Below are 27747 nucleotides of genomic sequence, written 5' to 3' on the forward strand. Positions count from 1 at the left end.
TTGTTATGATGAATGTAACTTTGGGCAAGGGAACACAGTGAATAAGTGAAATATTAAAACACACACGAAAACGGCTTGGTTCATCAGTGGTATGGCTGGGGTTCGTTAGCTGCTAGACAATTTGTAACCTAGTGGCCAATAATATAATTGGTCTTAGCCATCACGAGGGAAAATTACCCCTAGCTGAAAACGTTAATAGTTACATACATTACTACTTCGTGTTCCAGGACACGTACAACAAGGACGCTAATAGAAAATTATTGGTTTTAGTTTTATGCTTTTCACCACCCGTACTTCCATTTTTTAAAGGTTATTTAAAAACTTAAAACGGTTTGATAAAATTCAATCATAAAATACGAAATTTAAAACGGTTTACGGTATACCATGTGTGTAAAATTTTAACAAAGTTTCGATTTTCTACTTTTTTTAAGTAGACAATTAAATGAAACATGTTCTGGAACAGACCATTTTTTCAGCTAGGGATGTCTTATACATGCTGCTGAATATATTTTTCATTATGACTAGTTTCACAGCTTTCGACTACAAGAAGATGATCTTGAGGGTACACCGGAAAAGGCTGTGCCCTGGAGATCCGTCAAAAGCATTCATCAAAACGTAGCTAAATTATACAATAAATAGAAAAAATACTTTATATAATAACGTTATCATATATATAAGCCTTTTTTATTATAATTATAATTCGTTTCTTTTTTGCACAGTTCTTTTAGACAACAATATAACTATCACAGAGTATGATATTTCAAGAAGAGATAATATCTAACAAAAATAATGCACAGAGAGACAGAAAGTCAAGGGCCGCCTATCTTTAGCCTCTTAGGTTACTATAGTTATGTAATTGACTACTGTGCGAAACAAAGACTTGCACCAACTGCATTCCTTGATGGAGGCTTAATCTAGTTCTATATGCCAATTTCTAATCCACTATCTCGTCTTTTGCGAGTCTAATTGCTTTGTTCAGATCTGTTATTTATCTGAACAGAGCAGCTGCAGCATCTTTCCGCAAATCAATCGCCTGCTGCAGATCTTTAAGAGATGTGGAAGGTACGCCGTAAATGATAAACCAGAATAGAAAATAATTGCTTCACCGATTTTTTGCGTTGTAATTTTGAGAAACGTTTACGAATATGCTTAGAAAACTCTACACAAAAATTGGTCAACTGATTGCTACGTTGTCGTTCTATTTTCACAACTGAGGAATACGTTCACAATTTTTTTGCCTCAGTTTGAGTTCGTCCTAAAATAACATGACTTTAGTCTCCTGTTTCTGTTAAGACAGTTATGAAAATTATCTTTAAATATTTAATACAGCTACGGTGGGTAATTTAAAAAACTCAGGGATGAGTGTTGTATTGGTTTAACAAATCAGAAACTAATTTTTTGAACACTGTGTGATTAAATTGCCAAAATATTTTTTTTAATTATTCTGCTTATAAGTTACAGTGGATACTTTTTGCATAATCTCAAGAAAATAAGTAGGTAATTAAAAAAAAACAATTGTTATATTTCTATTGAAGGATGTAACAACACATCAAATTTCTTTTCCCAAATCCAAAATTATGCTTTTTCGCAATAGTAGTACGCATGAAAAATTGTATGTCAGTTTTAAGTTTCAACAATGAATCTAATTCATTAAAAACGAAACAATAGCAAAGATTTTGTAATAATTCCACTAATTTTTCTCATACTCATCGAATCAGTTTTTATTACAAGGAAATTTTCATGACAGAACTAAGAAACCAGCTATTCCAGTCTGTTAATTTTGTTGAAATTATCTGTATAGAATATTTGAAAACTTACTATCACTGGTATTGTGTTTTTTCTAAATAATTCAGTACAGTTCTGACAAATTATTTCATTTGAATAGTAAGTTTTACTAGTCGTTTCGTTAGCTTATCGGGTCTAACCGCATTTACCTATTCCAATTTAATCGTTTAACACAACACGGATGAAAACCGATGTTTAAAACTACAAAATGCAACTTGACTTTTCTAATCCGGTATAATTTTGCTAGCTGGTCCCTTATATTATTGTTTAGGTGCGATAAAAAATGATATAGGTACCTTTGCGCGGAGGAACAGTAAGTTTTCAGTAAAATTTTCATAACTGTGTGTGGTAGAGCAAGAACACAGGTCCACCAAGAAAAAGATGGAGCTGTTTGAATGTGTCAGACGCGAGAGTTTCTCACAATTGCACAAGTGCCGGGCTGACAACGGCACGTTAATTGTGCAGTTGCCAAAGGGTAGGGCACTGGTTGAGTGGTTCCTTTACACTTAGACACTAATACAGCCGTTAAATATGAGGTGCTCCTAAAGTTTAGCGTGCAAGTTATATACTGTCATTAACGAACATATAGCTATTTATATATAAATGCTAAATAATACTCGTCTTTCTATGTTTCTACATCTGCGGTATACTTTTAAATCTTGTATCAAAACTTTCCTTCATTCATTATACATATTATATAAAATGTTGGATTTGGGATATCACGTTTAAATAATGTATATATTTTTTTTATATCACGCTCGCGTTCATCATTGAAATGCCTAAACAAACACGGTAGCGATTGCTCACGATGCATGGCAGGGCTGGCAAATCCGAATCTAGCGACGAGATACTAATGACTGCGCCCGATGTCACCGTATGTACAATAATAATACATTAATTTGTTTTTAACACGTGTGTACCTATTTGTTTCCATTAGCAAGCTAATCCATGGTGTTGGGCTCGTTGTATTCGGATTGCAACTGCCACTCCGTGTTATACTTGATTACATAACTATCTACTAACCTATCTATATCTCCTATCTAACTGTTCTTCCCTAATTCTACTGCATTTGTACAGATGAAACTTAAATTAATTTGAAAACTTCAATTCAATTCTTTACAAATATAAACTCTTATATTCTATTTCTGTTTAATAATATGACGACCCTACCGCAGAAGTACAGGTAACTTAAGTAAAAATTGTTGATCCTTAAAGAGCAGACTCGAGGTGTCGAGGCCTAAAGTTCTCTAGAACTTCCAGGGTAACACAATATCATGGCCTTAAGTGAACCCCATCTACCTTGATTTTGCGCCTGCGCCAATACATTTGCTGCTTGTTTGTTTTTTGGGCGCACTCGGTTCACACCAGCAGGCTAGGAGTGAGCCAGTCGTCCTCTCCTATCTGCCAAAAAGACGCGAAATTAAGAAAGATGTACACATGCAAGGCCGTGAACTAATGGTACGAGCGTGAACTAGGCTAACAGCTAGCCTAGGCTAGGCGGCAGAGGCCAGTGCAGGTATGCAGAGTCCACAACCTCTCAGCATTCATACCAGCATGTCACCCAACCCTTTGCTGTTTCGAATCTTTAGTCCTCGTCAGCTCTACATTTAATGGATGGACTTAGGACTTCTAGATGTGTTGTGTGTTACTACTTGAAATTTGGCACAAACAATTACATTTCCGCGAAAAACTACTGATACGGTATCTTGTAGGTTTTTTTTTAATATATCACTATGTCGGGTTGATGACAATTGTGTGTGTTTCATTGGGCCTGAAATAGAAAAGGACGTTAGAACGCTGAGTAGAGGACCGCTGGGGAACGTGGAGGTATACTCAAGCAATCTACCTAAATATTTCATCTAAATTTCATGCTTCATATCGTCGACCAGCCACAAGTAACGTGCTTATGTAGGCTGTTCCCAAAAGAAGAGCACATATCGGCATATAAAGTACACAAAAAAAAATTACGGATACGAAATCCGGCGATATTAATATTTACATTATTACTCTTGCGAGATTTAGAAAACCTCAGAAATCTTACTTCGTCTGATACTCGTATCAGTACTTTAAAGGGCGGACTTGAGGTATTTCGTTTAATAATTTCCCTTTAAAAACATGCTGATGACGATATAGATTTTTTTTTAAATTCATGTACGCTATAACGAAGGACTTATGAGGGTTAGTACTAAAATGTGAAAATCGAATCGAACTGCGAATAAATCATATAATTTTCCATTAGGAATTCGGAGTACAGGGTGTTTTTTAAGTAAAAGTTCTTTTAACGCGATGATAGAATAAAAAAAAGGAACATTTTTCAAATAACAACAAAATATAATAGAAATAAGAAATGAACCATTTAAGTAAATCCGGCCCTGTCCAAAAAAGTTGTTCGATATGTCTGGCACCAGCTGTTGGACCTTCTTCAACGGTAGATCTTAGATCTTCAGCATTCTACCTGGTCTTTTAGCACGTCTACCGCGATTATCCTGAAGGTGTCCTGTTTTTGGAGCCGTTTGAACAACATAAACAAATCGCGCTACGGGATGAGATCGCAAAGGAAAACGGTCGACACACAATCGCGATGCTATAACAGCGTTTTGGTGATACTCCCCGTATACTAAAAGGAGATCGTCAATTTAAAAAACATCCTGTGTATGCGGTAAATAAGTTCTTTTGGATAACTTCACAAAAAATTTAATGGATTCAGGTACGGTTTCCTAGGTGTCCATAAGACAGGTCCGTCTCGATCATTAAAAGTATTAGTAGGAACAGGAAAAAATAAACATAGGTAATAGTAGTAGTATTGTTATTTTGGCCACCCTTATACGCTCCCGAGAGATTAGTAGATGCTTGCCGGACACCCTGTACATATAATTAATAGGAATTTTGCAATTATTGTGCAACATTTACCTGAAGGTGAAATGTATTACACTACAAACTGTTTTTGAGTAAATTATTATTTTAGATTTGACTTTTATTATATCCTCTTTTACATTTACGCTTAACGAAACGTAAACACAGTCCTGATTCGCATTAGTACTAGCCCTAGTGTTTATACAGAGTGTTTAATATAGAAAGTGACCAAAATAGGGAAGATGTTAATTTTAATCACTGTTATCTCACCTCTATTAACTTGAAAATCAGTAAAAATCTTACTTTTTTTTATAATATGTATGCAGTTAAAGTTTAGAATTGTGATTTTCAAGAAGGGTTGCAAATATAACACAATATGTCAATAGTATTTACAATGTCACTTTGATACGAAATACCCTGTATAAGGCATGTATTCAAAGTTAACCATCGTTGTTACTGCATGTGAAATAAATATGGTATTCAATTTTGTTCAACTTGATATTTTACTGATTTTCAAATGTTTTCCGGGATCTTGCAAGTCATAATAAAATTGTGTGAAAAGCATCGATTCTTTGTCGATCTATCAAATTCATAATCATATAAAATAATGAAGTGTAAAGGTAGTCATCGTACCGCATAAACGTAAAATGTGACATGAAGGGTACTAATAAGAAAAAAATTTAGAGACATGCTTCTAAAAATCCATATCGCACTTTTGACATGTTCATACATACTACATCAAGAAGCGGTCATGCTTGGCAAAGCGTGATCATGCGACGGTCTTAAATTCTTACTTGATACTGCTGGATGGGGAAAACGATGCCAGGTTGTTGGAGCGTTGCAGTCGGAGCTGTCATCTGCTGTGGCGTCGCTGGGATTTGCGGCTGGGCGGGAATGCCTTGCCATGCCGTAGCTGCTGTCGGTACTTGTAGTCCCATTCTACCAATCACAATAGTCACAATAAAAACAATAACTTCTTGACACGGTAACGTCAATAAGAAATTAAAGTTAATTCGATAGCAGTAAATAATACTACGCTAGGTTAAGTAGGCTCAAGCGAATAATGAAGCTGAAGACAGAAAAGGACTGGAAACAAGGGTGAAAAGATGACTGACTGAAGAAGAAGAGATATTAAAAGGAACGAAAGCACGGCATTACAAGCTTACAAGCTAGTATACATACCCCATGTAGGATTGCTGGTATCCTCCAAACTGTCCGTAGGCGTACCCTTGCATGCCTCCCAGGAATTGACCCTGCATTTGAGCGGAACTAGCCGCCGGATAACTCTGAGGGTACCAGTAGCCGAGCTGTTGACCGTACGCGCTGTATGGGAAGCTAGTTCCAGCAATAGCCTATAATCCAAGAAAGAATTAGGATGATCTCATCTCGCAGAACCAACATTATTTCTAACTATTTGCTGGTATAACCGCATATTCATTTGAAATATTTGGATGCTGTTTATCCTTAGAAACAGGAGGGTGAAGTGTATGATGTATGCGAGATGAAGCCAAAAACAAATTGGATGCTACTCTTTACTTTACTATTTCTGCAAGAAATGTGATGCACCAAGAAGATCCAAAAGTGTTTAAATAAAATATCACAATTAGGAAATACACAAGTAGTGGGGATTCTATCGTACTTCAAGGTCACTCCACTGGGCTACCGCCATCTGTAGCTAGCACCAGGTCTCCAGCAGCCATGAGGATGCTGTCCTCCAAAGTCATGCTGAAGAAGTGTCACTGTGGAGCGGGGGTGGTAAGCTAGATTGCAGCAGAGGCGGGGGTCTGTCGACAATGACCAGGAGGTCGTCATTGAGGAACGCGACGTCAGCGGTGGCACCAGGTGCCAGCTCCGGATGGCGGTAGCCCAGTGGTAGCCTGGCGTGACCTTGAAGTGTATTAGAATTCTCACTGTTTAACTACTTACGCAGTAATAAAGGCAAGAGTGTACAAAAAGTAACTATGTTTTTGGGAATGTGGTAACCAAATAAAAAAATAAATGTTTTGATTTGTCTCCTAAAATTTTGCTGATGGATATTTAGCCATTAGGAATCACTTCAATCTTCATTCCGATCTGAATGATGAAAATGAATATAAAAATAAGCAGTTTAATATAAAGTAGTAGTTTCATGCTTGATATTTGCCAATAGGTGCCTACAAATCCAATGAAAATGTCTATGCATATCGCAAAACAGTAACACTAGAAAAAAGAAATGACGGCAATAGAGAATTTATTGCTACATGTACTACTCACTACTCGAAACTTGGCACAAATCGACAATTGAATAAAATATAATTCTAAGTGAGCTGGAAGTGAAATAGGGATAAGGCATTTTGGACACTTGGATGATTTCTTTCAGTGTATCATTATTATTTATACAGTATTTGACAGAATTGAAATATTTGTACGTCTTGCATTTTATGCTGCAAAGGACCAAGCATATTTTTCAGCTGGTATATAGAACTTTTCGCACGTTTTGGGTTTACCTGTCCAGCCACCGGAGCATTATTGGGATCGCCGGATTCCTTCCCCCATGAACATTTCACGATTTGCCCATTGATATCCGTGTTGTGCACTGCTACGATTGCATGTGTGGCCGACTCCTTTGTGGAAAACCTGCAAACAAATTCCCGACAATATTATTATAAATATTTCTGTGCAATTTCCTCTCCGGGAGGGATTATTCAAAGTATTTGTTTCCTTCTTTCGATTGAACGTCCTAAATGCAAAGGGATTTATAAAAGAATCGAGCTAAAGGCTGTTACGGATCGGTTGGCGACGATGACGATGGCGGAACAATGACAGTACAGGTCGCTCTGAACTAATTTAAAAATCTCATTTAATTTCAGCGGACCTTAAAAAAATATCAGTGAATAATAAGAAACTTTATAAATAACGGTATTTCTTTAAATATAATTGACAAATGGTATGGTTTCAGGAAGCTGTTTTTATACATTTGGAAGAGAAAGGATAACTTAAACAGGCTGTTACAAATTCGCTTCTCACCACAGGGATCTCGGAAACGGTAAGAGATACGAAGTAGCTTAAATGGGGGCAAAGTTGCATAATCAGGGGACCAACATGATGCATCTAAAAAATTAAGACTAACGTGATTAGTTTTCGAAATATAAAAAAAAACGAAATTTTGGAAATCCGTTTTTGTTTCATTTCAGCCTTGTTTGAGGTGATATTGAAAAAAGAATGTTTTATTGTAAGGTATGATGGTAATAGTTTAAATAACTAGGTGGATTTCACAGGGTCTAACGACACTAGAAATCTAAATAAAAAATTAGATTCATTTGGAACGAATACATTGAAGATGACAGACAAAACGTCTGATTCTGGTTCGGGCTGAGGCAGTACAGTATTGGGGGTTAAGAAGGCTTGCAAAAAATGTAATAAAATTTACAGGGTCGTATTTAAAAAAATGATGTTGATGATGGTCCTGAGACGAAACGTTACATATAAAAATTGATTATGCCATCCAATAGAGGGCAAAAAGTTGCAATGAGAAAATATCCTTTTTTCTATATCACCTCAAACAAGGGTGAAATGAAGCAAAAACGGATTTCCAAAATTTTGGTGTTTTTCAAATATTTCGAAAACTAATCATGTTAGTCTTGATTTTTAGAGGAATAATGTTGGCCTTCTGATTACGCAACTTTGCCCCCATTTAAGCTACTTCGTATATCTACTGTTTCCGCGATCCCTGTAGTGAAAAGAGAAGTTGTAACAGCCCGTATATATGTATCTTTCCTTTCCTGAATAATTTACATATGGGCGCTTATTCCATTCTCACACCAACAAATAAATAATCTCTCTTTTTAAAAAGCTATATCTTTGTTATTTGCGGTTCAGTTTATGTCTTTATCTACGTGGGAGATATACAAAGAAAATTTAGGAAATGGTGAATTATTATTTTTTTTAAATCTATTCTATACATTTTTTGATCAGAATGTAGTATATACCTTGGGACTGTTTATATAGACCAGGGCGGATCTGTTTTGAGGTGGATGTGAGAGGGGGCAAACAAATTTTTTCTGGATTTCCTTCCCTAGATCAAGGCAAGGTCCGGAACATTTTCAAAATTGCAAAAATGTGTAAAAAAATTTAAAAAATACCTAATTTATCTGAGTCTTTGACTTATATCTTGGAACCTTTGAAGAATATTGAAGAGCAAAAAAGTTTTTGAATTGAATTTTGCACAATATACTGTAACATAAAAATGTTTAAATTTATTACCGATGTTGCAAAATAGTAATAATTGATGAAAAAAAGGCAAATTAATCAAGTTTTTTGGATTTTTGAAAAATATTTTAATTGCTCCGAGGGCATTCTAATTTTGGTAAAAAAAAGCTTAAATTTCATTTCATTTGATTTAGATTTCATTAAAATCGGTTCTATAGTTTTCGCAAAATAATTGTTTGAAAAAAATTTTGAAGAAAAATTTTCGAATTTTCAAAATGTTGCACAGCCTCAAATAAAGCATCTTGGTACTTGAAAACTTTTTCACATAGAGAACCGCTCAACCTTTCAAATGGTTTTTGAAAAATTGAAATCGGTTGATTAGGACGGCCACAGAAAATTTTTAAACTTAACACTCTTTTTTTAATTTTTAATCAATTTGGATTACATTTATCAATGTGCAATTTAGTTTTTTCCAAAAATTATCATTTTAAAGTATTACTTTTTCTTAATTTTTTCTCTATTTAACAAAAAAATTAATTTCCAAAGATTTTTTTTTAATTTGTTTAAACAAAACTTATTTAAATAATTGTAATAATTATAACTAAATATATTCATATTCAGAGTTTTGAAATATATACGTAAACAAATTGTTTTATTGAAAAAATGCAATAGCATAGGGTAAATTATACAGTATAGTTAATGCATAAATAATAAACTTTGTTTATAACAAAATATGTGTAAATTATAACAGTTGGGATTACGATATTCGAATTCCTTGGCTCGCGAGACATCGAATTAAATAAAAAGATAGAAATTGGTACATTAGAAGCCGAAATAATGCAATTTTTTTCGTACCTTCGCATTTTGAACCTCCGAATTCAGTCTCGGAGCGAAAGCCCCCTCCCCCACTTTTCGTGTTTTGAGTCACTTTTCGCGCGTGCGAGCGACAGCTTTCCGCTGATTTATCTTTGTTAGAACTCGGAAAAACGGAGCCACTGGATTAAAGATTATTGCTAAATTGTTTATAAATTAACGGTAAATGCCAATAAACTTTGACCGCTTATATCTCGTGAACCAATAAACGGAATTTAACTTCTTTTTTTTTAAAGAAGCGTCTTTCCGAGTACCTACCTACTTTAAAATTATAATCTTTGAAAAAAACTAAATTGCAAATTGATAAATGTAATCTGATTGTTTAAAAATAAAAAAAGTGTTAACTTTAAAAATGTACTGTGGCCTGTGGCCATCCTAATCAACCGATTTCAATTTTTCAAAAACCCTTTGAAAAATTGAGCGGTCTTTTCAATGCGAAAAAATTTTCAAGTATCTAGATGCTTTATTTGAGGCCGTGCAACAGGTTGAACATTCGAAAATTCTTTTCAAATTATATTTCAAAAAATTATTCTGCGAAAACTATCGAACCGATTTTAATGAAATTTGGTTGTTTTATTATACTCTAAAGTTTTTTTTTACCAAAATTAGAATGCCCTCGAAGTAATTAAAATATTTTTAAAAAATTAGCTTGCCCCCTCTTACATCCAAGAAGTGGAATATTTCGACAGATCCGCCCTGGTCTAATACGGAACACTTCATTTCAAAATACTGAAGTATAAATCGGTATCCCAGTGAGAACAATGGACGATTGTTTTCTTGTTCCGTTTAAATCTCTAAACTTTTTAACGCAGATTATATATACAGGCATTTTGAAAATTCTAAAGACGAAATGATTAAGCTTATACTTAGGAAGGTATTTAGAACAACCGGAGATCTGGAATTCGAGCAGCTTTTTATTATATTTGGAATGCTCTTCATCTCATCAGGTTAAAGTATACAACTAGGTTTGAATTTTACCTAACAAACGCATATCCCTTTTCCTTGAATACCCTTATTTCTTGGATTGTTCCAAAGGGAGCGAATGTTTTCTGCATGAGCTCCTCTGTCAGTCCGTTTGTTATGCCTCCGCAGTACACTGTGCAGTTGGTCGGACTGCTTTGGTTGTAGACCTCGTCGAACGTTAGCGGTTTGGTATTCACTGAAACAAAAGAACTTTTTAAAAAAACACATATTCTCTTGTTACCTCGAATTTTTACTGTATTGCAAACGTACTAAGATAATTCAAACAAATTCAAACATTTTTGTACTATAAAGAATCTTATCGAATGAAGTCAAACAATGTTTTTAGCAGACGGAGGCAACGCAGAGGTTCCACTAGCGAGTCGGCCCCGACAGAGACTAGCCCGAGAACAACAAGGGCAGATCAGAGATACCTAGCTAATATTAAAGAAGTTAAATTTTATTTGCATATTGTAGGCAAGTAAGCTTTATTGAGAAACAGGAAAACTGCATTGCATTTTTGTTAGAAAACAGTGAATAATACTCATATTGTAAATTAATCTAAACATTACTACGTTGTAACTTTTTTCTTAGGATATAAAATGGACTAAATAGTCAAAATATAATGTAAGTAAAACAATAAGTAAAATAAGTATGTATGCAAAATTCAATACGGTGATATTAACGATCTTTTATTTACATAAATTAATTTAAATATTTATATTACTATATTGCGTTACTACGCAACAAAACAATTTAATTATATGGTTGGTTAGCAGATTGCAGAACTACCAAAAAGAAAATATTTAAAAAAATTCAGAATAGTACATTTACACAACGTATTGTGCTTATTCAAATTCATTTACATTTTTTCAGTAGGAATTTTTATCAGTTCGGAATTTCATTTATTGAAAGTTAAATGAAAGTATTTAATTAAAAAACTATCAAATCGATCTTTTTCAGTCCTTGTTTAAACGCTGTATTTTGTCACGGAATAAAAGAATTTGTATACATTCTATTGACTCATCAAATGTGTTGCGAACTTCAACTTGTTTACCTTTCTGGATTAAACGGATTTCAATCAGCAATACTACACACTATAAACACGATAAAAAAATGATAATACTGCAATAATAGCTACAATCAGACTCCATTTGGCAAAACGATAGATCATGAAAAGTTTCCATTCATTGTCAGCGGTTTTTTTATTGTGCTTTCAGCAACCAGTAAAATAATCGTAATCTGAAAATGTAATCTGGAGGAAATAAACATTTTCGGAAGTTCTATAGGACGGTGAAATTAAGTAATTGCAACTAATTTAAAATTTGTTTAAATTTAAATAAAAAAAATGTTGTGTACGAGGTTTGTACAGAAAATAACCGAACTTTTTGAATTACGCCCTAAATTAGGGGAGATTTAGTGATATGCTGTTGGCAGCATTGCGTAAATTGTAGAAGGTTAGCATCTCCATAGATTGGCAAAGAATCTCCACACCCCAAGAAAGCATGTTAATTTCGATCCTATGTCAAAATGCGCACTGTTTTTTTCGACGCTAATGGAATTGTGCATTTTGAATTATTGCCTTAAGGTTGACACAGTGAACCGTTGTACTATCAAGAGATAAGGATCAGTAATGTATAAAATTAATAATAAAGTTAAAAAAATAAAGTTCGGTTTTTATCTGAGCAGACCTCGTATTTTCTTAATAAGCTATAAGAGCATCAAAGTGTAGGGCTGTAAACAAAGTAGGGCCCCCTTAAACTAGCGAATTAAAAGGAATTTAATTGTTGTATGGTTCCTGAGAGGTTTAAGTCTTGCGAGGTTTTTAAGAGCATATCCTTGGTAGTCCGAACCTGCTATAATGGCTTTAAGAGTATATATTAAATATAAAGTTGGTTAAGTACTTAAATGAATTACATTACAAAGCCCTGTACAAAATAATGAATTATTAATCAGAATTTTAATAATAAAGTTATTAAATTCTTAAATGCTTAGTTTTATGTATGAATTTTAACATAAAATTATATTAAAGAAGGATTAAATGATATGGTAAATGGAGATGATACCCACTTATTCATATTACAAAATAAAGTTTTGGCCAAAACAGTTTCCAAGTATTTCTAAGTTTAATTCGGAAGAGGAAGACCTTTAGGGATGACAAATGACGACTTGTAGTATAAAGTAATTCAATTTCCGATGTTAAAATGAATTGCCAGACAAATTCTGACAAGTTCTCTTATTCACCTCAATAAAACCTTGTAAAAATATTGAGGTTATATTTTAAATACTTTTTCATAAATATTAACATGTTTGGAAACAGAAAATTTTAAATTAGACAAATACTTAAATATTCCTCTGAAATTTAATTAAAAAAATTCTTCTCATATCAAACAAAATTCCATGCATCGACAAGCAACCCATTGTTTTTGAGTATTTGGGGGGCATTTGGGTATTGACAGCAAACAGACTTCACATTCGTCTTCAGCGGGTCCGAAAACGTAACAATAATAGTGTCCGATCTAAAGAACATACCACTTCTCTTGTTGTAGGCGTGTGTAATTTTGAATGGGGGTCATATTTATACAGAGGTTACGTTTGACCTTTAGAAACACGCATCAATAGCTTTTTTTTAGTAATTCTCATATCCCGCCACTGAACAAGGTGGTGTGATCTCAAACAATGCCGCACGTTAGTCTCAGCGCACGCGCAATTGGGAACTGGGTCATGCTTTGTGGTCAAATCTCATAGGGTTTAACAGTATCAACTCTTTCTTGATTCGTATACCTGCTTTTTCGTAATAACATACAAAAACTTGAAAATTAAAACACTAAAATATACTTTACCGTTACTAAACACTGAAATAAATCATTTTATTATACACTTACTTCATACAAAGGCACTTTACGAACACGCTCTCGTAAACCGACAAAATCAAAAACGAAAATAAAAATGTAACAAATCCGTTAACCATCCCGTCATATCATACCAGGTGTGAAGACAATTTGCAGTTGCCGCCTCTGAAAGGCGGTATGGCATTTCACCAGCACAGCTGGGGCTAGCCTTCCTTGCCCTTTGTCGCGTTCAGAACGAGATGGGATTCTGCTTAAATTTAAGCTGTGACAGTGACAGTAGCATAGTTCAACTAGACTAGGTCAATGTCAGAGGTCACTGACACAGATTCACAAATTGTAAACACTTGAAACAAAAATAATTATTTTAGAACATAAATTAGTTTTATTTATTTTATTTGTTTATTTAAAATAACTGGCAACGCAGACAGTGCAGGAATACAACTTAATATGCTAACTCCCGACTCACGCGGCCCACTGCCCCAGCAATTTAGATAATCTGAAAGAAATTGCATGAATTGAAATAATGTCCTGTTTGCCAAATATTTTAGGTACACCCTGTAGCAAAAAAATATCGAACAAAATAAATCGCTGAATATTCAAGGCCTAGTCCTTTCAATAATTTTATGTGGGCTGCTAAATTATGTAGAACTATAACAAAAGGCAATTTTAAATGGTAAAAAACGTACGGCACAGCGAAAATTTCGTGCGTAATTGTCCTTTGAAACATTCCGTAAATTGGCATGTGGTAGGTTATAGGCCATTTACATTCCGGCGCAGTTTGAAATAAAACGTGCTGTCAGGTAAGTCTTATTTATAGACACGACACTGGGCAACCGTAACTCGCCTCCAGATTTGGTTATTAGCGCTAAATGGCCTTCCGTGGAAATGCATTTATCTGAATATAGAAATGGAGGAACGGATGGGATCGAAAACTATTTCGACTCAATTGGAAACTAACCTTGGCCACTGGATTTGAGTGCATGTGCAGATGTAATAACAATAAACTGTCCCAAGTCTAGGTGTTTATAACCACCACTGGCAATATTTTCGGTGTAATTCACAAAGAACATTACGACAGACAATTTTAGCAACAGTTACAGGATTTAAAGGCACGGGAACGTGATTTTGAGTGCATTCGAATTCAGAAGTTCGACAGTTTTCGTCTTTAAATGTACAGTAATCGAGCTTTCATAATTTATTAACAATACAGGGTCATTTTTCATTTATTTAAATAATGTTTTTCAAAATTTCAAAATATTTGAGTAATATTATGATCGCGATTATTATTAAACTGATGAAACGAACAAAGGACGAAGCCTATTATGCTCTAAACAAAGATAAAGGTTGATAAAATATAGCTAAATTAAAAATACATGGTTAGAAAACAAACAGTTCATGCAAATATGTGTGTTATACAAATAGAATAAAAGAAAATATGTCATATTTTTTCCTGAACAAACCTATAGGTGTCGTGGTCACAATATCACTGTGCAAGTGATTCCACGACCTAAACGCTCTGTTCGAGAAGAAGTTCTGTCTCTTAAGAGATGTCCATCAAGGTCACAAGAAAGACGAGGATTGTTTTTCTTATGTGGAATATATCATCAAGATCAAATGAGTATAGAAGGAACATCACTGCACCCAAAACGGAACCTTGAGGCACACCCGAGTAGACGCCACGAAGAGAAGAATAATCAGAACCAACACAAACTGAAAAAAACTCAGATCTGATCCAAATAAGGAGTTGGAAACAAATTTCAAGATGATCTTGTTTCAATACTGTATCAAAGCAGTTCGGTAATTTTTTTAAATCAACTCTCGCTTGTAGCGAACTTTTTTTTGTGTCCAAAAGGTTCATGTTGTGGTTTTCTCTTTTTCTTTTTGCCTCTAATCCTTCTTAATCTTTTCAACATCCACCAGTAGGCCTCCATCATATTTACGTCACAGTTATCTTGATAAATTTTTCCATTGCCTTTAAACCTCGATGAACTCGTTCAGGTATCTCTTAGCTGTAGTTGCCTTAGATATGGGGGAAGTAATGCACATAATCCTAGTTCTCTAAAATTCACAATTTCCGGGATTAGAGTATAGCTGCATAACTGAGTTTTGTGATTACCTAAAAAGTTTTTGCCTTGCCGACTTCTGGAAATAGTAATTGTTCTGTTTCTGCTGTTATATAAATACAAAGACACAAGAAGGATACTTAGTAAATCCTGGTTGCTGTTCCAAAGTAATAGTAATGATTTTTGAATCTTCACAAATTAGCCACTTTGCTCTGAATGTTTCATTTTTCCTAAGGCATGCTTCATACTATCACGGTTTTCTTTCAGTTTTGTTGAGTGTACTGTTGGAAACATACTTACCATTATGAAGTAAAACTGTCTTCAAAGATGCCTTTAATAATGGCGGAACGATATACTAACGTACCTTCTTCATCTGAAGAAAAATATTTCCCAAAATTCTTCACGTGGTCGATACAGAGAGAAGATTTGGTTCCTTCAGGAAGAATATTATGTGTTTCAGTTCTCTAGCTGAAAAGCTCCGTCTTTTGGTAAACCTATATTGCGAAAAAGATCATTTAGCTCACGCTGATTAAATGTTTGCAAATGCTCCTTTCAATGTCATCGTTTTCTTTCCTTCTGGTTTCCAGATTTGTGTTCAGTGGGTCCAAAAATATGGGGTCCCACGACATTACAATGCTTAAGCATGAGAAAAGTTCATATGAAGAAATGTCTGGAAACGCTACTTTTCCGAGATTTGTCTTTGCTTCAACAACACCAAATAGATTTTGGTCGACCCAAACTTCTTACAAAATCCTTTACAAGAAATTAACCTAGCATTGTGGATATACTTGGAACCAAAACTTTCTCTGCTAACTCGGTTATAGAAATAGATCTAGTTCTTATAGAGTCGATAAGGTTTCGACGAAATTTTCTGTCTTGGAATCGATTGAAGTCTGCTGAATATTTGAACAGAAGGAACTGGATGATTAGGATAAGCCTTAGCATACAAACGAGCATCAAGTCCATTGCCATTGGCACGTTCATGCGTAAAATGCATGTCTGCCATTTCCGTATCGGTGTACATGGCTTCGTTTTATTATTAAATCAGATTTTATGGTCTCTTGTGTCACGAAGGATTTTAAAATCACGGTTGCAATGCGTCCTTTCAAAAAATGCTACAATTTTTCCTAAAATATCAGTGGCATAGAAGTACTGTTTAAAAAACATGACAATACCCCTGATTCTCCCCCTCCTCAGGCCCCCTTAAATTATCCCATTTATAATCTACAGACTTTTTTCTATTTTAACTTAAAAAAATTACTCGCTATCATATTTCTAGTTATTACTGATAATTTTGAATAAAGGTAGTAATAAAATGTGAAAAAATATAATTCGTACTTAGTTGTAGAATAACACTTTGCGGTTTCAACCGGCCATAACGACAAATTCATCGCAAAATGTAAAATTCGCTAACAAGTTTGTTCGCAAAGTGTTGCAGCCCTTGCGGCACATGTACACGGCAAAAAACCTCCTCTAGTTTCATGTGAATTTAATTGCACCGAACCAATGAATATGTCCTATAAATCATAATTATCTGAACTGCGTCCGTCTTTTATTTCCATTGGAAAAACAAAGTTGTTGTAGTTGAGGTCCCTCAGGCTAGACAGGAAGAGAGGAAGCGGCATGCACACGGACCTGCATATACCGCAGGCTCTGTGTGTGTGTGATTACTGTTTTAATGCCAGTACGGACAAACTTGATTAGAATTTTATTGGTCTGTATCAGGATTTAGACTTTTGTAATTTCCTTTTTATCGTCGCGGCGGGAAAAAGTGGTAAAAAAATTAGCCCAAGACTTTGCTTAGATAATGATTCGAAACTTTATCGAATTAGTTTAAAATTTAATCAGCCCCGATCAGTCATCGATGAAATCTTTGTGTCAACCAGTTAGGAGTTATTTTAACTAAATTGAAACTGATAATAGCAGACAAGTGAAAAGTGAGCATCAGTATATCACGCGCCCACTTCAATTGAAGACCCAGTAAATGACCCCGCACGATGTTCATGAAAATGTGGGCTAGATCAAATTGGCTGAAATTGTGGTAAGTTGGTTTGGTGTTACTGACCAAAAGTCTCCACAGTACTTGGGTTCGAAAATTAATGATTTCCTACTTCTGGATTCAGGAATAATTTGGAGGATAACTCAGTATACTGAGGGATCAGCTCTCCTAAGCCGTCAACCAACCTATCAAGGAGAAAAAGCTAATGAAGTTGCTCAGGGGGATCTCTCTGATGTAGGCCACAGAAGGCCACCGTTCTCCTAGTACGGATTATCTCGTTGACGAGACACCAATGCACTGGCAGAATACATGGAAAACTGTCTCGTCTTCCTGCTCAAAACGTCTGCAGAGAAGTGTTTCGCACTTCCTCATATTTTAGAGGTGTTTCATTAGTCAACAGTGTCCGTTCTGAATACCCGTCACCAGGTGAAAACCAGATATTTTCTGGCTGTGTCTTTGCTGAGGTATCCCAAGAACTCCTTAGGAAATCGACAGCTGTTTTATTTCATCCCACCGTGTGGGTATTTTCCATAATCCTCTAAAAAAGTGCTGACAACGAGAACACACTGGAAGGACCGAGTCCAAAGATAGTAAGACCTGATGCCCTAGCTAGCTCATCAGCTTCTTTATTGCCATTGCACCGGTCGTATCCCTTAACCCAGCATACAGATATCCTGTTGGTAGCATTCCCATACCGATCTAGACATTATCTTGCGATTATACGAGATCAGTACTGGTTGCCTACTATCTGTGTACATTTTAATACTTTTGCCCGTTATCTGCCTGCAATTTCTTTAGCAGCTATGGTTATACCTGCCAGTTCCGCTTGTGTCACGGTGGCATAGCCCACTGATATCGGATGTGTAAGGATCTAGAATAGATCTCACATCCTGTACCTTCCTTCCTTTTTGATCCGTCTTCTTCCCGACTTACAGCGGTCCGAGTCAGTTCTGCTGATGATGGCTGCAAAGTAGTATCAGTAGAATCACTATTGCATTAAAAACAGTAACTTCTGTGAAATGTTTATAGAAAAAATTAATCGGATGACTTCGAAAATATGTATGTGATCGTATCTAGCAAAAATGGCAACGACCCAGCCAGCACGTGGGCTAGCCGCCAACGCGTGGTATGACGTCAGAACATGGCTTCCGTGCGTTTTCCCGAGCTCCGTTTCATTAATTCTGATTCGCACACCAGCTAACTGCGATGTGCACTTTCTGAATATGAATTTAAAAATATGCCGACTGAGCCCATTGGATCTTATAGACGGGACGTGTTTGATAATTGCTATACCATCCGGAGGAAGCCGTCATAATTAAGCTAAGTAAAGTAACATTCTTATTAAGTGTTTGGAGGAAAATAGGCCTGTCCCTCGTGTAATCAACTCTTCACGCAATATTTCCTGGTAAGTTGGTGGTGTGAGAGGGAGAGCGCGATAATTAACATCGACGTAACGACGTCCTGGTCCTGTAGCTGAGGAAAATGTTAAAACTTGTCTGTTGATATAAACGTTTTCCTTTGTTTGTTGTCGGTAGCTGCAGTACGCGTTTTAAATGGATACATTCAGTCGCGTGTTGGGTTTCTCGTGACATCGACCAAGTACGAATCACGCACCGCGCGATACGTTCTGTCCACGACCAATGCGGATATTTTCCTGCCGGGATCTAGGAGCTCCTGCTGCCGTTACTGCCGCTAATTATGTACAAATTTCATAACTTAATTGCGGACTCGACTACCATAGTTAGCAGCTATTGGGAACGCTGCGAATATTATAACTTTAACCTTTTAAGCACACCAGCATTTAAGTTCTGTCACACGGGTAACGGATCGCTTTAAAATTGGCTTCCTGCAAGGTCGTTTGGCGGAAATGCAATTCTGATTGTTGGTACACGTGATGGCATACTTGTTATATTTTACGGGGTAGTTTAAAATAACAAAAAATAACACACCTGTGCGACATTAGACCACTGACTTCTTAAAATATGAACCGCTTTAAAAAGTTAACCAAATCGCTCATGCGCAGGGTGTATTTGATTCTGCGCGTAAGTTATAAGTTGCATATAAGACGCATAAGCACGACCAAACTTTTGGCGTAAGCCTACATCAAATACCATATACCATATATCAATTACCATATCATGTATTATAGAGGAACATAAAACAGCTTCAAAAATGTAACTGTGTCACATCAAATAGTCCATTACCCGTCAGTTATATGTTATCTTCCCCGTTCTGTTATCTTTGCTTAAGTTTTATTTCAGTAACAGATCCAGTTTGCATAATATCGAGGCTTTCAATGAGATAAATTTCCTTAAACTTCAGGGGTTCCCCAAGGGTCAATTCTGGAGCCACTGTTGTTTGATACTTTTATTAATGATCTAATCTAGGTGAACTCCCTGATGTCATTTACTCTATGCGAACAACCTTACGGTGTTTTTGGGAAATATACCCTACAGTTGAAGCAAAACTGCTCTAGATGATTATAATTGATGAATCCAGAGTTAAACAATTTATATACAGCATTTATGAATTGTAAACCAGAATATACATTGATCCTTTGGAGTCCAGATTGTATTGTTTACGTTTACAATGTTGAATTAGAGAAAGTGGAACGGATATTCATTTCATTAGTTACATTGAAAAAAAAATCACTCATATTCACTCAAATTTACTCATATTCACTCAAATTACTCAATAATGTATCAGTTTCTGTCCACACCTGATTGAGTGAAATTTTCACTCTATCAGAATGAGTACAACTGAATGAAACTATTGCATCAGAAATGAGTGAGTTTTACTCAAATCCGAGTTATTGCTAACTATCAATTGAGCGACTTTTGACTCTATTCTGAGGATATAAAACCAATTTAGAGTTGACTTTTTATCTAATGAGTTAAAGTTAACTATTATTGAGATAATTTTTTTACTCAGACTTGGTTTTTAATTAACTAAATATTGAGTGCAAAAATAAATCACTCATAAATGATTAATTAAGATATACGGTGTTGAAATTAAGGCCTTAGCCAGCGGCGGTGGGTCTCAGGTGACGGGTCTCAGCCAGGACAGCAAAAGCCTCGCGAAGTGAATTAATTTCCTATCCTAATTAACTGTCCTATCCTAATTAATCATTTATGAGTGATTTATTTCTGCACTCAATATTTAGTTAATTAAAAACCAAGTCTGAGTAAAAAATGATCTCAATAATAGTTAACTTTAAATCATATTAGAGAAAAAGTCAACTCTAAATTGGTTTTATATACTGAGAATAGAGTCAAAAGTCGCTCAATTGATAGTTAGCAGTAACTCGGATTTGAGTAAAACTCACTCATTTCTGATGCAATAGTTTCACTCAGTTATACTCATACTAATAAAGTGAAAATTTCACTCAATCTGGTGTGGACAGAAATTGAGTAAAATTGAGTGAAATTTGAGTGAAATTTTTTTACAGTGTACACGTCATACACCATGCCACGAGATGACCCAATAGGGACGATGGGAATAGACAAAGACAACTCACGACAACTGTAGAAAGGGGTGAGGTCATTCAATTATGAGGATATTTACTCCGATTGAGCTGCATTTTATTTGGTTGTTATTGTTTTGTATTTAAGTACTTCTGCATTCGTCTATATTTTAAGAGCTATTTTACTCTACTTTATTTAAGTATGTCCATATTTAATGTTAGATGTTCTTATACCTTTCTGTTTTACCTTATCTTCTAATTGAAACTTTGTAATAAAAAAACAAATAACTAAATAAATAGGTAAACAATTAAATGAGGGGCAAAACATCAGAATTTCGAATGTCATCTGATATTAGTTGCTGATATTAAAAATTGACAAAATGATGACGCGATTTACACCTAAAATTAGTTGTTTCTTAACTGTCATTTCTGCGCCTCTAAAAGTAACTGTAGAATTTAATTGCTACAGTTTTATTCTCAGATAAAGTTGTTTTTACGGAACTTTTATTTCCACAATACGCAACAGTGGTCTAGTTTTCAGCGTCGCTATCGCATTGCTATTTGGGCAGTTGCAACTGGTTTAAATATTTGCTTCACAGAATTGAATAATTATGATTACAAGTTTGAATAATATTTTGATGTTGTTTATTAACCAGATGTATAATCCGGCAATGTATACCTATATTAATTGCAAATTAATTTTCCTCTAGCCGCGGACTGACGGTAACTGAGTTATAGTTTTATTTCAGCGACATTGTTATGTTGTACATCCTAAAAGTAGGTACAAGACGGGGTATGGTTTGGTGAGGATATAACGCTTGCCGTTTGATACGGCTGGAAAAGGCTCCCTACACTCAAAATCCAAGGCTTTACTTATCCATTTGTACATGTACAAAGGAAATTCTTCTACATTTCAAGAGCTTTATTGAACAGAGCACGGTAAATAGTTAAACAAAGGATGTAAGGGTGTTCTCAATGCGAGCCTTACGGCGCTATTGAAATATTTCAGATTTATTAGCATATTGCTGCACAATACGGGTTCCTGGATTTTCCAATGACCTCGTTTCTGTCGCGCATTTGTTGTTAATTTTTTAGCGATTTGCTAAAATTTCCTTAAATCGTGCCCACTTTTTTAGTAAAATTGTATTCTTATACGCAAATCTTTGAAATCAAAATTTCAGCACCTATTCTTTTGTTGCCCCTTCAAACAGTTCACCCTGTATATTTTCTATATTATCTCGGATGGCATACGGACAGTATACAGGGTGTTTCTTAAGTAGAGACGACCAAATATATCCAGGGGCGTATTCTGTGTCCAAAAATAGTTTTTTTATATATATAAATGTGGGGTCAGTTTTTAATTTTTAATTTCCAAACTGCTTGAGATAATTTCACCAAATTCGGTGTGCATATTTAGTATGGCAGTAGGTATGAAACAAAAAATTCTGTGGAGAGGTTGCGCATTGCTCACAGCGCACAACGCTAATAACGCTAGAGACTACAGTAACCCGGCGATGTAAGGCTTGAAAATCCTACACCTTCAATCATTTTTTTCACGGAAACTATAAGCATTTTACAAAAAATTTCTTTACCACATTTTTCATGATGCATTTATTCTCAAATTTTTTTGTCTCTTTACTTTTTTTGATATCTTGTTTCGTTTTCAAGCAAAAAATTAATAGCTTAAGTGTGTGATTTTAATAAGTGCAAACCATAGACGAATTAAGAAACCGCATTGTCGCATCCTGTGAAACAATTAGATACACAGCCGGAATATTTGAACGGGTTCGCCAATCAATGTGTCGTAGGATAGATGCCTGTATTAGAGGTGAAGGTGCACATTTTCAACAACTGTTGTAACGCCTGTGTATGTAAAGTATTTTTCATATCATTGCTGTTTGTTAAATATTTTTTCTTATGTTTCTGTTAATATTAATTATTTAAAAAAATATTATTCAGTGAGTTCCTGTTTCTCAGCTTGTTACATTGTTTTTCCTTCAAATGTATTGTTAAAGTTGATTAGTAAATAACTAAAACATTGAATTTCTATTTTTGTTTTCTTCCCTTAAGAATGTGCATATGAAAGGATATTAATTTTTTGCTCGAAAACGAAGCAAAATATCGAAAAAAGTAAAGAGACAAAAAAGTTGTATTTCTAATCGCATAATTAGAAAAAAATATGACACTTAAGAAAAGGCAGTAGCGTCTCATATGTTTACTTATTAATATCAACAGGAGTGAGTCCCCGGACACCGCTGGAATAGATAAAATAAATCAAATTACGTCAGAAGACGTCTACCGTTTTTATAAACAAACATACCAAATTTCCAAAAAATCGGAATTAGGGTCCTCCAGATATTTTCTCTAAATTTCAACACCCTGTATGTATCTCCGAAACGAAGCATTTTCTGACATAGATTTATAGGAACTTTCTTTCTTATTTTTGGCCAAGGAAACTCCCCCTGAATTTTTTCGCAATATTAATGGGACACCCTGTATGCATTTTATTCTATTTATTTAAAAACGGGAAAACAATCGTCTTGAAATTTACTAAATGTTTCACAATAATAGTTGTTTACATTTTTTCCGTAGGACAAGTCTGCCGCGTGTACACGTGGTGTGCATCAGCTGTGTAACAGTAGGTTAAGCGCTGTTGTCACGTTGTGATGAAACTCCCTAATATTAATACTCGCCGTATTTTGAAAACTGTTAATCTTACGCCTCTGTAATATACAACTTTTTTGTTCATTTATGATTACCCTATCTCGTGCTGATGTAATAGTAGTCAAACTTCTTACACCCTGTATCTCTTAGGAATTATTTTAGGGAAAAATGTTGCTCATGTTTTCTGTACAGTCCATGGGCGTAGCGGCCCCCCTAATTGTTGCTGCATGCTGTAAGTTTCAAAAAGTGTTGAGGTTTTGAAATTTTGTATTGTTTTTTTAGAATCAAACGAAAAAGTGAATAGGTTGTTTTGAAGTGCGTTTTTTTAAGAGGCCTTCTGCAACGCTGGGCCCACCCCTAGCAAAAATCCTAGCTACGCCCATGGGTACGTCACAAATTAATGGTCGTTCCACCTTGTATATTTTTAAAAGATATGCGTTTTAAACATTTATTTTCCAGTAATGTTAAATGCGGAGGTTTATTATTGCGCTGAAGTTAAAAAATGTAATCAGTTCGTATCTTGTTTTTGAAGAGGTCTGCATTTGAATACGGCGGTACCTGGGCAAATATGAAGAGGAATTGTCAATTAAAGTCTACTTCAAAACAATATAACTTGAGGAAACCCAAGGCAGAAATAACAAAATATAAAGCCGACGCAAGCCGGTCTTGACATATGTTTTAGAGGAAAGTTTCGTATTCAATTGAATATGCACCACGCTTTCCGTATTTTAACCTTCAAGGCATGTAAAATATAAGCAACTCCTGACAGTTCCGAATCGCTCCTTGATTGAGGACAGGCGGTAAGCGCCTTACCTTCTTTCCAAAGAAAAGTTGCGTATACACTTGTCTAAAACAATGTCCTCTGGGACCAGGAATATCGGACCAATACAACTGGACGCGTACGTTCGAATCCTTTGGGCACACCTCTGTCGGACCCGGTCCCAGAAGCTTGGCTCGCTGTTTATAAGCCACATCTCCAAATCTACCCATTGTCGGTTATCCCCGGACTGACTCGATCGCAAACGCCCACACCGATATTGCTTTTTACACGTCACTCTTTTAAATGCCTTTTTGAAAGGCGGAAATTGCCGCTGTTACAAAATTTCATTATCCCTTGACATAGTAAACTAGGACACCACATTCAACACGCCCCAGTGAAGCATATTTGATAAAACCAATAATCCAAAATAGTTGTGCATCAAACCACATCATGAAAAGTGTAATGTGCCACTCATTTCCCATAGTGTTCCGACAATATTGTTTCTATCTTTACTTATCGTGTGCAAAAAGAGAGACTGCCGGCACTACACAGTTTAATTTCTCGATGTATCAGTTTCCAGTCTAAGAGTTTCCTTTCGTGTCATATGCGTATTCTGACTTTTACTCTCTATGTATACTTCCCACCTCAAAAATTGAAATTTTGATTTTAAAATTTGACATTATTTGAGGTTATAAACAGATTTGTTTTATAAAAATGTTGTGTAAAATAATAAATAATGGTACTTCTCTCTTGAGTATTTTCGTGTTTTTTAATTTATGAGCACCCTGTATATCTAATCTAAGATGTTTGTATGACAGTCTCATTTTTTCGAGGGGCAGAACTTTTTATAAACAGTGACATTTTTCGATAAAGTCAAAAACAAAAGAGTTTCTCCTCTTGTCAAGTCCATCCGTGGACACACTGTATGTACATTATTAATAAACTTAATTATACTTACATTCTCAAGTTTTTACTAAAGTATTTTATTAAAAAAGTAAAAAAAAAAACAAAAATCTTATTTTTTGCTTTCTTTAAAATTGTTTATTAACGATTTTTTGCATAAAATGTTCCTTTTACATTTTTTATATAAGCCAATTCGATGAGAAATTCAATTCTCTACAAAATTTTTCCTATGAACTATACCGAAATTTTGCTTCGTTTTCGTGCTATATTTAAAAAACTGCAAAAGTGCATTTTCACCCCTATCTTCAATTTCAACCATCTAGTTTAATAGCACCCCGCCGTTTTTTCATTTTTAATGACCCTTCGAACAAGTCGAACAAGATGAAAATCCTTGAACGTCTTATTTCCTTCCTTTTTTGTAAAAAATAAGAATTAAAACGTCTAAGGGCAAACGGGACGAAAATCGAAAAATTGGCTAAGTTTGAGCGGTCATATATCAGTCAATTTTCATTCAAAAATACTATACAAACTCTTGTTTTGAAGGAAATTTTATCTACTTTTTTTTCTATGAGCAATGCGTATACCTATCTTTACTAAAAAAAAACTAGAGGCAAAAAAGTAAAAAAATCAGAAAATCGAATTTTTTGCTTTTTTTTCAAATTGTTTATTAACAATTTTATTGCATAAAATTTTCCTTTTAATTTTTTTAAATAAGCTATTTCGATGAGAAATTAATAATTTTGCCTATGAACTATATCGAAATTTTGCTTCGTTTTCGAGCTACAATTAAAAAACTAAAAGGGGTGCATTTTCACCTCTATCTCCAATTTCCACCCTCTAATTTAATAGCACTCCGCGGTTTTTTCATCTAAAATGACCATTTGGCCGATTCATGTAATAAAATACCTTGAAGGTCACCGTTCCTTTTAAAATCCTCTATTCAATAGCCTAACAGTAGCCTAGCGATGTAAGTATCGAAAATAGTTCAATTATTTTTTCTTGGAAACTATAAGGATTTTACAAAAAAAATTTTCGATATGTTGTGAATATAACTATATAACAAGGAAAAGAAAAAAGTAATGAATCACCCTGTTTAACAAAAAAAGTGTAAACATATTGACAACTGCTGATTCAAAGTCCGTAAGTAAAACGGTTTTAAGATTATCTTTCTCGAGTGTTGTCTAAAACAGCATACTGCGAATACACCGTCGAAGTTCGTTAATTCCATAATTAGGAACTTTGTTAGTTACTGCATATTGGTCAAGTACTTTACCTAATATACCTCATTAATATTCTGTGTGTCACTTCGCTTACATCAAATTTGACAGCTGCTCCGGTTCTAACGATTTTAACGTTAACTTGCTTAAGTTAAGTTTTGGAATCCACTTATTTTTTGCCTCGCATCAATTAAGTGTCTGGGCCATAGATACCTTTTACTCAATAATAAAGAAATCTTATAATGTTGAATTAGACGCATGAGCGTCCGCAGAAATTTTGTCAAAGGGGCAAGGGTAAGTAATTAAAAAAATATTATGATTAATAATAAAATATTCCTAAGTGTAAAAGTCAGGGGGTGGGGGGCATGTATTACTGTTTATGCTTGTGTGCTACATCGCGTAGCGTTTATATTCATTACATTAGATGGTTGTAAAAAGCCACACAAGCTACTGAAGTCGCTTATGTAGTGTAAACACGATAAAAGTATCTTTTGATCTATTGTGCTGAAAGTTTCGGGTAATAAAGAAGAAAATTACGCTGTTGTTTTATTGAAAACCCCATTTTTATATCCGGTCCGCAGTCACTATTTTAACAAGATACGGGAAGTTTTATTAATCATTTTATAAATTTCCTTTTACTGGCCTTGTCGATCTTAGAGACATATCATAAAATTTATTCGCGAGTATGCTGTAAAATTTTTACTTTCAAAGTTTCTCACTTATCCATCCTCTTATTAGGAGGATTGTAGAGCCAGTCGTGTTCTATCAACTCTCTCAACTCTCACTTGCTTCGTAATTCAGTGACTCTTTTAATAAGTACGAGCGTGTTAGATATGACTGTGATGCAAACGTGTGACAATGGCAACTTTTACTCTTCAAGAATATAATGACATAAAAGTTGAATAATTTAGACTTTTAAAACAATTGTTATATTTTTAGACACGAATTATGTTCGTAACCAGAATTGGTTCTGGTTCAATATTAAAAGGGCGTAAATTAACAGTAAACATTTAAAATTTGAGAGTAAACACAACTACTGTGTTAAATAGTAAGAGATATTCTTGAAATAAACAATACGGACTTAAGACGTAAGAAATTACTCTCTCAGTGTATGTAAAACATTATTGAATAACTTATGTAGAGAATATTTATAGTTATTCTTTCCAG

At 34.8% G+C, this 27747-nt stretch overlaps 1 protein-coding gene across 1 annotated transcript in view; it reads right to left on the reverse strand.

The window, feature by feature from the left end:
* Positions 1-3080: 3080 nt before the first annotated feature.
* The window catches only part of LOC108903628 (nucleolysin TIAR-like), a 205211-nt gene continuing 180544 nt past the window's right edge, over positions 3081-27747 (reverse strand). Inside the window, exons 6-10 of the mRNA XM_018705862.1 lie at positions 10678-10858; positions 7125-7254; positions 5821-5990; positions 5433-5577; positions 3081-3186 (exon numbers count right to left, since the gene is read on the reverse strand). Coding sequence (XP_018561378.1) covers positions 3145-3186; positions 5433-5577; positions 5821-5990; positions 7125-7254; positions 10678-10858 — 668 coding nt within the window. The 3' untranslated portion in view covers positions 3081-3144. The remainder of the gene's footprint in view (positions 3187-5432; positions 5578-5820; positions 5991-7124; positions 7255-10677; positions 10859-27747) is intronic.

This window comes from Anoplophora glabripennis, unplaced genomic scaffold, assembly GCF_000390285.2.
Source record: "Anoplophora glabripennis isolate ALB-LARVAE unplaced genomic scaffold, Agla_2.0 scaffold93, whole genome shotgun sequence".
Classification (NCBI taxonomy): domain Eukaryota; kingdom Metazoa; phylum Arthropoda; class Insecta; order Coleoptera; family Cerambycidae; genus Anoplophora; species Anoplophora glabripennis.